Genomic DNA, 12,063 nt, shown 5'->3' on the forward strand with positions numbered 1-12,063 from the left:
GTATATCCCTTGCTTGCAAAAACTGTATCAAGCCAGCAACCTGCTGACATCACCAAACTGTTGCATTCTTCTTTTGTGATGCTTTTCCAGGCTTGTACTGCAGCTTCTTTCAGTTGTTTTTGTTGTTTGGGATTTCTCCCTTCAGTCTCCTCTTCAGGATGCGAAATGCATGCTCAGTTGAGTTAAGGTCTGGTGATTGATTTGGCCAGTCTAAAACCTTCCACTTTTTTCCCCTGGCAAAGTCCTTTGTCGCGCTGGCAGTGTGTTTTGGGTCATTGTCTTGCTGCATGATGAAGTTCCTCCCAATTAGATTGGATGCATTTTTATGTAAATTGGCAGACACTATTTCTGTAGACTTCTGAATTCATTCTGCTGCTACCATCAGGAGCTACATCATCAATAACGATTAGTAAACCTGTTCAAGAAGCAGCCATGCAAGCCCAAACCATGACACTACCACCACTGTGCTTAATGTTTTGGATCGTGATCAGATCTTTTCTTTCTCCACACTTTTTTCTCTCATACTTTGGCCTTTCCATCAATTTGATAGAGGTTATTCTTGGTTCCAGAACTTTTGTGGCTCATCTCTGTATTTCTTTGCAAATTCCAATCTGGCTTTCTGATTCATACTGCTAATGAGTGGTTTGCATCTTGTGGTATGGCTCTGTATTTCTATTCTCAAAGTTTTTTTCATCAACTGCTGTTGTTTTCCTTGGCCAACCTGTTCGATGTCTGGTTATTAGTACACCAGTAGTTTCTTTTTTTTCCCAGGACATTCCAAATTGCTGCATTTGCTATGCCCATGATTGTGCAATGGCTCTGATCAATTTTCCCTCTTTTCTCAGCTTCAAAATGACTTGCTTTTCTCCCACAGACAGATCTCTGGTCTTCATGTTGGTTTATCCCTTTTAACAACTAATGCAGTCTTCACAGTTGAAACCCGAGGCTCAAACCGAGAGTAGACATTCAGAGCTATTAACCGAGCACAACTGCATAACAAGAAACTCCTGTCAGTCACCTGTTTCAATAGTTTTGTTCACTTGAAAAATGGGTGGGTTAAAAAAAAAATGTGCCAAGGTCTAAGTTGTTTAACACATCTAAATTGCAGGAAATGAATGCTGAAATTCTGATCTATTGTCTCATATTCATCTTTTGAACTCAAACCCAGATGTCTTCAGTGTGTAGCAAAAACAAAAGAATTGGCCTTGCTGTTCCAATACTTTCAGAGGGTACTGTATCTATGCCTGTAGTATGTGAGTAAAAACTCTGCACAGACACTTCTGTCATCAGCTGTAATTATTTAAATAAGTTGCAAATCAATAACTAAAATTACTGAAGTATGCTGATACTAAATATATGCCTCTGTCAGTTTCAATCACTTATTTGATTTAATGCTGTGGAGTCTTGTTTTTGAGTAACAGTATTTGGAGGTGAAATAAATAAAGTAGAATTTCTTACAGTACGTAGTAATATTTAACTTGGTTTAATCTGCAGTTTGTTCAGTTGTTTTGTAAATTGAATCAATTTGTAAGTTGCCAATGTTCAACTGTTAATAATATGTTTAGCAAAAAAATTATTAAATAAATAAAGAAGCATCTTTTGGAGGATCCAATTTTATTTTTTTATGTTTTCGTTTCATCCAGAATAACATTTTCTGTGTTTAGCTAGTTCCCAGTGGAGGCAAAGCCAATGCATGACTGTTGGTCAGAAGTGATCAGTGCTGTGTAGATCTGCTTTAACTACCAGCACTAAGTCTTCCATTGACTCTGTATTGACTCTGTACATTACCAGTCAACCACACTGCTTTATACTGTCACTGCTGGCAAATGGTGGTGTGTGACTGTTTTTACTCACATACTGTAGGCTTTGTATTATGTGTTTACACTGCCTTCTCGGTCCTGTCAAGCATTAGCCTCCAAATGTCTTTCCATCTTTTCATCAGTCCAAGGGGCAGCAGGGTTCCCTTGGCATTTGCCATCACCATCATCATCGTCATCACCATTACCATTTTCATAATCATAATGATCATTCTGCCAAAATCAAAAGATTTTTTGCTAAATGCTAAATCTTTTACAACATCCCTTTAAACACTGTCATCAGATTTTAAGACTTTATGTTTTTTGTGCAACAGAAAAGATGAAAAGGCAATCGAACAATCACAAGTTAGTGGCCCAAGTAATAGATATGAACCCTATTGAACATATTAGTCCTCAGATGTAAAGCCGATTGGACCATGTGGAGATGTGGGGGTGTAAACAGAGCGTGAAACAAGTCCTACAAGGGCTGCACCAGGGAGAGGCTGCAATCCCACTGTCCTACATGGCTGAAAACGTCCACACCAACAATATACTGATATTTCAGTTTCAATGAAAGAACTCAAAATCATTTTGCACCAATGGCAATTTAAAGATCCAAATATTTACAGTGCACTAATGGAAAAGTTTTTTCACTATTAAATTAAACCCATAGAAGATTTCTAATGGACTCAAGATGGGCCCAAGAAAGCGGAGAACAACTCAAAATACCCACTTCTACCTCCAAGTACAAGAAACTCTTGGGTTTTGCCAGTTGTTTCGAGATTTTTTCATAGATCTTGAATCGATTTGCTTTGGGGCAATCATTATTTTCCCTAATCTAGTGTTAAAACATGGCAGCCATCATGAGGCTAGTTCCAAATCAGTTGAGAAGGCAGTGTAAAAACACACATATACATAGATATATGTATGCGTGTTGGCAGTAAAATACCTGTGACAGTTAGCCCTCCTGCTGCTCTTTTCCTCTGGATCTCCTTGTGTAGTGTTGGCTGGCCAAAGGAGAGGCTCTGTTTCTCTCCTTCCCTCTGAATTGAGGGCTTATACAAACTTTTCAGCTAAAACTAATTATGCTCACAACTACAATGTGGCACTACAGGCATTATGGGAAAATCAAGAATTTGATAACGTTATCTTGATCTTCTATTCTTTCACACTTATCAATGGGCAGTTGTTGAAGCCTACATATGATTTGATTACTAGCATAGATATAAACCATATCTCTCATTGTCAATTGTTATAAGGCACCCGAAAGCTTTCTGCTTATTTGTTGCTGCCAAAGAGGGACAGAGTTGGTGCTACTGGGACGTTACATACCAGAATAAAACAGATAAGCTTGACCTAATTTAATTCTGCACACAAGTTATTGGCCAAGAGTGTGAGGAGTTGTCATACATCTATGATCTTTTAAGATTTGGACTAATTGGACCTGTGTATATAACGAAGCACTACAGACACTACTGGAAAATAAAAAAAGATTATATTATCTTGACTTCTTCTACACTTTTACATCTGTCAATTTTCAGCTGTCAAAGGCCACATTTTATTTCATTACTACTGTAGATACAAACCACTTATCAAAGCATTTGAATATCTCAAAAGCTCCCTTTGCAATTTGCTGCCAAAGAGGGATACAGTTTGTGTAATTATATGTTATATACCAGAATAAAACAGATAAAAGTGACCCATTCCACACATATTAAAGGTCGAGAGGGAGCGTTGTACGGTGAAAGCGCTTCAGCAGGGTATGACCGTGGGATTGGGAAACTCTCCTTAATCCTCAGTTGCTGCAGTCACTTGGTTGGTTGTGATGGTTTTGACAAATAAACCAGTGGTGTTTTATAAAAAGTCCAATCAAAGAAACTCCATTTGGAAAAAAAGGGGAAAAAAGAAAAAAAAGGAACCCACATCAAAAGGAATAAACAGATAATTCACTACAAAGTTCATTTGGATTGAACATACAAACTGAACAAAAACAAGGAGCATCAAAAGAGCTATTTATACAGAGAAGAAAATCCAGTTGGGTTACAATATTTGACAGTGAATACTGAAATAATCAAAGAGTGTTTCAATAGGGTTCATAGCTATACTTGGAATGTACACAGATGCACCATTAATGAGTGTGTGTTCAGGGAGTGGCACTGTTTGCACAAAGAACCATTGATGTTACTCATGGAGGGACAAAATTTATGTAAGTGTTGCACAAAAACTTTAAATAGTTTCTGTAATGTTTAGTCTTTAAGATATAATAATTAAAATGATGAATTTGGATTATTTACTAAGTCGTCTCTATGATTTAAATTTAAATGCTCCATAGATGAATTATGTAGTTAGAGTGTCACTGTTGTTATTTTGTTGTTATTTTAATAGCCATTTATCATAATGGAAACAAATTGCATTGGTTTAAACATGATTCTGGAAATCTACATATCCTGAACCATGTACATGCATTATGTGCATTTCTCAGTGGATAATTTCAATCAGATTCAGCCTTCAGCTGCTTATATATTATTTTGTAATTACTTTGTGCAACCAGTACCGGAGGATTGAAATGAAGCATCTCATCCCGGTAAGCTGCAGGTTACACCATTGTTAATAGTGCTAATACTTTTAAATAGCAAAGCAAAAAACTGCATTAACCTGTATGCTGTTAAGGTCTCTGTCTCCATCTGATCTTGCTGACCACCCTCCCCCCTTCTATGTTTCTTTATCCTAAGCTTTTCTGTCATGTTCTCAAAATTGTGAAACATGACTTATGTTGAAAAAAAAGAAAGCGTGCTCTGTGTTTAGGAGCATGTGTTTCATTTTGAGGACCTCCATCTGTGTGAAATGCCCTTCCCAAGTTAAATTCTCATTATCGCTGGACTGGATAATGCATCAATCGTGCAAAAACACAATCGCAGACATCTGCCATTGAACACTTAGAGGACAAAGAGGTCAAAGCAAATGAACAAACACACAAAAGGACAGGACTTGACCAGGAACATTCACATCCCAGCATCTCTCAAGCACAAGGGTTCCCCACTGTACATATGTAGGTATGTCATAGGATGTACGGACGGTATGATGGATATGTGCTCTTAAACCCCTTTCTCTCTTTTTGGAATCGAGGGGCGGTTTACCTGTTGTGGATCTGAGAGTTGAAGTGACAGTGGAGGATGTCATTGAAGGCAAGCAGTCGTCATCTTGGGAATACCCAGCCTGAATTGCACGCAGGTAACTGTGGCTTCGAGTGCGGAAAGCGCCAGGAAGGTCCAGGGCCTCCATGGCCTGGGACTCTACTTCACTAAAAACGGACTCGCAAACTGACTCATACTGGCCATTGACCTCAGTCTCACTCACCTGAGAGACAAAAACAGGAATAGCAGTCCTTAATTTTTCCTCTTCCTTTCTCTTTCTCACTTTGATTCTTCCCCTTTGCACAATAAATACAAAGGAGAGTTAGCAGGAGGGAACATGGAATCGAGAAATTTAGCCTTTCAGCAGAGTCATTTGAAATATGGAATGAAAGAATGAAAGAAATTACAGGAACAATATTTGCACACTAAATAAAAGTCAGTGGTGTGTGAAAAGCATGAAGACCCTGCTTGGAAGAAAGAAGTGATTAGACACCAAATACATGCATCAAGCAGCAGAAGCTATTCCTGAAGAACTACATACCTGACTTTATCAGGAGCCACTCATAACACATGTCTTGATTCCACTCCAGCATTTAAAGAGATGGTCTCTACTTTATCATGGCACATCCATTAATTCCATGAAATTTAATCCATTAAACACCATTAAATCCATTAAATCCAAAGCAGTAACACTGATACACTGCTAACTTAACAATCCAAACAGTCTAGAAATCCAAAGAAAGACTAAAACCACACCAAATTTATCTTGGCAAAACAGACTTTACGGCTCCATCATCTTGTTCATCTTGTCCAGGCTGCTTGCTAACTCTCTCTTGTAAATTGTGTATCTAAGTAATCACATACAAATCCCATTTCAACCCAATCCAGAAAAAATAAACTTGTGTTCACAGTCACTTTTTAATGCCAGCTGAATTTATATTTAACTTAATTCTGAGTTTGAAAAAAGGCATGCATGATGTTGATAAACTGTTCTGAAACCAGTACATGCAATACAAATATATAATGCAGCCTATGTTACAATGAAATTAAAAATATTATGCATCATCAACTGTGCAAAAATTCTGAAACCTTAAAAAAAATCCCCTTACATGCATATAGAATGGACACTAGAGTTAAAGCCAGCTTTAGTTATCAATTTATGCACTCATGTATTCGTGTTTTTTGAAGCATAGGATTGTTGTGTGACTGTGGTGCAGAAAATGTGGCATTGAAGAAGAAAAGGTTAAGAGATATTCCAAGAGGCTAGCAAAGGACTATTCGGTCTGCTGTAATAGATCTCGTTGTGGTTTAAAGAAGAAAGGTCATGGTGTATCCGGGGCCTAGTCCAGGAACACTGTGTGTGAGGCGGGAATACACCCTGACTGGGATGCTAGCACATCACAGGGTACCACGCACATTCACACGTACATTCATACCTAGGGGCAATTTTAGAATAGCCAATCCACCCTCTAGCATGGGAAAAACATGCAAAGCTCCACACCCAGGATCAGAATCAAATCAGGAAATTGGGAGCAGTGAGATGGATCTTTTTAACATATATTTCCTAAAACAATGGAATGCTCTGTTACCTGTTGAGTGTAATTAACAAGGCACATGTTAATAAAAGCAGCTTTTAATGCACTGCTGACTTATGATCAAAACAATTTGGTAATAAATGTGTTCTAGAGTATCCAGTTCAATGTTTAAAATGTGTGTATGTATGAGAACCTGCTCACACTCACCTGGCTGAGGCAGCTTGCCTGACTGAGGGTGCTGACCGCACGCATGTAGCTCTGGTTGCGAGAGCGGTATTGGGGAGGGTTGTAGGAGGCCGCTGGGTCCAGAGACACACCGGGATGGGGACGCAAATCTCTCGTTGTTTGCAAGTGGTAGCCTTGGCTAAATGAAGGGAACAAGCAGGCAACTGCAGGCCATGATACTATTTTTCACCAACCTGATTTCTTGTAAATTCTTGTAAAAAGTTCTGAAATTTGAAAAAAATGCATCCATTCACTTAGTTCAGCTTAGATACCTAGTTCTATGTATAAGTTTACATATTCTAAGCCACAAAGACTAATATAGGGACAAAGCATTCAGACATAGCCACTGGCCTGAAGCAGTGTGATTATACAGTATATCTATATGATGGTATACCATGAAAAGGAAAAAAGTTACCAGACTACTTAACAACAGACGTGAAGAACAGCAGGATATTCTACCAAGGTCAATCCAATCTCAGACAACATTTATAATACTTGTAGCAAACAGTGACTTAGTTGGGTTTAGTGACTTAGTGAAGTTGCAATCACTAACATCTCCTAACAACTTGACCTTAACAACTCTTAAATTCAGACAATAGTTGGATTTGTTACAAATTTACAATAGCCATTCAAATCACTCTAAAACTGTTAGCTGACTTCTGTTTAACAGAGATTACAATGAATTTTACCTTATCTTTATTTTACCAATTTGGTGATAATTAGACTATACTGCATCATCTTAGAAAGCTTGGTCTGAATTATTTTTGGTACTGAGCAGTGATTCAGTTTTAAAACGACTCAGGCTGTCAGACACAGACTGTGCAGCACATTCTCTCCATCTGTAGTAATAGGCTGCATTCTCTTTTTTTATAATACATCAGTGCATCCTCAAAATGTATTTACAAGGCAATAAATCCAAATAACTAACTGTTTAATTATTTTTTTTTTTTGGTTATCATTTGTGTTTATGAGTTGTAGGCACACACAGTATAAGTACACATAGCAAGCAAGGTCATCATTCAGTTTAAATGTAATATTTGCCATTTCTAAGACAGTGCCACAGCAAACAGTAAACATGAATTCCTTCATGAAGCTTCCTTTCATCTTTAACAGATTTGTGAGATTGCAACTTTTTGTTAGCTTCCTCCATTAATCTTTATTGGGGGGGCAGAGAAGCTGGATTGTTCTTGGCTTGCTTCATGTCACTTCCGATCTACTGAATATTCAGATGAGTCATTGCTGACAAATTACCAGCTAGGCTTCAATATCCTGCAGACTGCAACCTTTCATAAAAATATCTCCACCCAACACATGCAGCAAGGTCAGAGATAATGATCCATCCCAGTCAGCAGCACCATTATATAAGCCTTCAACAGACTAAGTTTCACACATTTGAGGGATTTCTCCATCTAGAGGGATTGAAGCTAAACTGTAAATTCTCTGAAAAAGAACTGTTAATAGGCATAAATATTCATGGCATAAATATTCTGGTCTCTGCACATGAAAAACTTTTATACTCCCGTTAAAGTATCCAGTCAAACTTTGTATATTTTTCCCCCAAGGGATGCTTTTCTTTAAGATACATGATGCCTTCCTAATGTAACAGCATGTCTTTCAGTTATGCAAACACACATGCATAGTTGGTGGCTACAACAATTTTCATAATTGTAGATAGGCTACACTAAAGCAAACAATGTCTGCCTGCTTGCTATAAGAGGCAAAACCATCCATCACTGCACAATTTTAATCCAAGTGCAGGTCACACTGAAACAAATGCAAACTCAACCACCCGAAATGCAACAAGAAACAAGAAACAACAAACACATCACACTTTCTATATAGGCTGAATATCCTGTTACATATCAAATAACACATAACACATATGCATCTACTAACACTAGAAACACATTGCCTTTAAATGTGCAGTGTAAATTTCATAGAAAGCATCTCCCTATCACATTTAGGATGCTGAATCTGCTGGTCTGTAGAACAAACTGCTATTTGAAATATCTCTCAGCACAGATAGAAGTGATAGTAACTGCTGCCATAATATGCCTCTTCAGGCTACTCTGTTACACCTTATGTCCACTCTTATCTTTCACCCATCTTTCAAAAAAAAAAAAAAAAGCAGTAACAGTAAAACCGTACATCTGCAGCCACAGTATGACAATTGATTTTGGCATGAAAGCATAAATCAAATCATAACAAGATTCTGCAACATTGGTCTGCTTCATCTGATCTCATCAGACTGAGAAACTTCTGTATGAGTCCTACCTTTGGCTGTCTATATGAGGTCTGTGGATGGCGGATTTGAGAATGAGGGCATCTGGACGGACAGATTTTTGAGGCGACACTTTGGGACTGGTGTCTGAGTCACCACTCTCATCATCCCCCATGGCTTTCACATAACTGCTGCTGCGCATCCGCCGACATGGGATCTCCTCGTCCTTATCGATTCCCGGGTAACCACCCCACTCATCCTGAGGCACCTGGGTACAAAGAAGTCAAGGACGTCAGTAAATCATGGATCATTAAAATAAGGGTGATGACATCTGTTAAACATTGTGCCATACAAGGGCATTAAGGTGGATCTAGGTTTGGAACATGAACGTTTTTATACAATCTGCAAAACGAAGATGAAGCGAATGAGAAATGTGCATATTATAACATTTAAGCTAGAATGAAATCAGAGGTAAACAAAACTAATTTTATATGTTGGACTGAATTTTATAGCTTCACATGACAGAGATCAAACCAAAACTTTTGTGGATACTAATGTGTGAGAATTTATTAATTAGTTAAAACAAAGAGAACAGAGATAAGAAACACAAAGCAATGTAAATCATATTCAACACAAAACAAAACTAAGGAAATTAGTAATTACAGAAATAGACAAGGTTAAGACAAACGAAATGATAAATGTGCACACCTACAGTAATCTAAGCTAAGAACGAAAGAGAGATGAAACTCCTAGATTTAATAAGACCTCTGAACAGGACATAGCCTCAATATCAAAACCTTGCATTTTCTGCTAACCACGGTTGTAAAGAATGGTTATTTGAGTTACCATTGCCTTCTTGTAAGTTCAAACCCATCTGGCCATTCTCCTCTGACCTCTTTCATCAACAAGGTGTTTCCGTCCTCAGAACCGCTGCTCACTAGATGTTTTTTGTTTTTTGCACTATTCTGTATAATATCTAGAGGCTGTAGTGTATGAAAACCCCAGGAGATAAGCAGTTTCTGAAATGCACAAAGCAGCCCATTGGGCACCAACAACCATGACAATGGACAAAGCTGTCACATGATTGGCTGATTGCATAATTGCATGAATGAGCAGGTGGACATGTGTTCCTAATAGTAATAATTGGTCATTGTGTGTATATCAAAACATATATGTACAGCAGAGCTATTCAAAAAGTGTCTCACAAGTGGTCTCAATTGGCTCACCAGACCTCTGCCAATTAATAACACAAATAAGAAAAAATTATATAAAACTAAAAAAAATGCATGGAGTATGTGTTGTAGGGCACCCCAATGTGCTGCGCATGAGCAAAAGGCTTTTGGATTTCAGCACAGACAAAAACTGTGAAAAAAGTGATGAAATTAGGCCAGTGGTTACTGAAGATGGAACTGAAGGAACAAACAATGACTTGCTGCGTGGTTGTTCTTTCACTGTCACTGTGGATAATGAAGCAGAATGTCTTGTTTGTTATTTGTCTTGGAATTACTCAGTCTGTCATTCTTTCATAGTATGTGTAGATGTCATTGTTTAAACATAGAGTTATGTTCAACTTTCCTGCAGCAGACAGACATTGTTGTTTCATTTCTCCAAGAGAACCTCATACACAAACTGGAAGCTGTCCTTTATCCTTCTGCCACAGAATATCAGACAACCACATGCATTAAGATTGATATTTTATTCTTGCATGATTGTGCAACAGTTGTTTGCAATATTAAAATCTTTTAAACTTGCAGTTATCAAACCCCTGATTAAAAAACCTGACCTCAACCCCTGTCAATTGTCCAACTATAGGCTAATAGCAAATCTCCCCATTAGCTCCAAGATTCTAGAAAAGGTTGTAGCACAGCAGTTATACTCATACTTACATAGGAATAACATTCATGAAATGTATCAGTCAGGATTTAGTCCCCATCATAGCACAGAGACAGCACTGGTTAAAGTGGTAAATGACCTACTACTGGCCTCTGATCAGCGTTGTGTCTCCTTGCATGTGTTGCTTGACCTTAGTGCAGCTTTTGGCACCATTGATCATATTATTGTCCTTGATAGGCTAGAAAATGTTGTTGGACTTAAAAGAACATCCCTTTCTTGGCTCAGGTCTTATTTGACTGATCATTATCAATTTGTAGATGTAAATGCTGAGTTCTGTGCATACTATGGTAAAGTTTGGTGTTCCACATGGTTCTGTTTTAGGCCCACTGGTCTTTTCTTTATATATGCTATCTCTGGGCAAAATTATTCGTAAACATTCACTGTTATGCTGATGACAAACAGTTGTATGTTTCAGCAAAGCCAAATGAGAGACACCAGCTTAATAAAGTTGAGGAATGTGTAAAGGACATTAGACACTGGATGCTAATTAACTGTCTTTTACTTAATTCTGACAAGACAGAAGTACTTGTACTAGGACCACATGCAGCTAGAAGTAAGCTTTCTGATTAGTAACTCTAGATGGCCTTTCAGTTACATCATGTGCAGCAGTAAAAGACCTCGGTGTGATTATTGACTCAAGTCTTTCCCATGTAGAAGCTCATGTAGATAATATAACTAGGATAGCTTTCTTTAATCTCAGAAATATGGCTAAGATAAGAAATATAATGTCACTAAATGATGCAGAAAAATTAGTTCATGCTTTTGTCACCTCCAGGTTGGATTATTGTAATGCTTCCAGTGGTGTTCCAGTAGGTGCATAAACAAGCTCCAGATAGTGCAGAATGCAGCAGGGAGAGTCCTTACTATAACCAAAAGATATGACCACATCACCCCTATCTTATCCACACTGCATTGGCTCCCAATCAAATTTCATATTGATTATAAAATTCTACTATTGACCTCTAAAGCACTGAATGGTCTCGCGTATCAGTACCTGAGCAAACTTTTGGTCTTTTACGATTCGCCACGCCTACTTCGATCAAAAGGTGCAGGCTATTTGTTGGTACCTCGAATAGTGAAGGCTATAGCAGGGGGTAGAGCTTTTATTTAATATCTCTGCTATTTAATATGCTTGAGCAGGACTTGTCAGCTTGAGTAGATTATTTCACAGAAGTAGATTAAATGACAGGAAAAGCAAAAATTGATTGTATGTACATTTCATACATATTGTATGTAACTGTTGTATACATTACCTCTGA

At 37.9% G+C, this 12,063-nt stretch overlaps 1 protein-coding gene across 4 annotated transcripts in view; it reads right to left on the bottom strand.

Annotated features, from left to right (window-relative positions):
• Positions 1-12,063, bottom strand: part of LOC113532050 (disks large-associated protein 2) — a 133,995-nt gene that overhangs the window by 39,461 nt on the left and 82,471 nt on the right. For 3 of the 4 annotated variants that reach the window (XM_053242141.1, XM_053242142.1, XM_026923151.3), the window contains exons 3-5: positions 8,965-9,179; positions 6,673-6,829; positions 4,934-5,153 (exon numbers count right to left, since the gene is read on the bottom strand). In XM_053242141.1, coding sequence (XP_053098116.1) covers positions 4,934-5,153; positions 6,673-6,829; positions 8,965-9,179 — 592 coding nt within the window. Of the gene's footprint in view, positions 1-4,933; positions 5,227-6,672; positions 6,830-8,964; positions 9,180-12,063 lie in introns of all 4 variants that reach the window. The other variant, XM_053242143.1, reaches the window with a different exon arrangement.

This window comes from Pangasianodon hypophthalmus, chromosome 19 (assembly GCF_027358585.1).
Source record: "Pangasianodon hypophthalmus isolate fPanHyp1 chromosome 19, fPanHyp1.pri, whole genome shotgun sequence".
NCBI classification, from domain to species: domain Eukaryota; kingdom Metazoa; phylum Chordata; class Actinopteri; order Siluriformes; family Pangasiidae; genus Pangasianodon; species Pangasianodon hypophthalmus.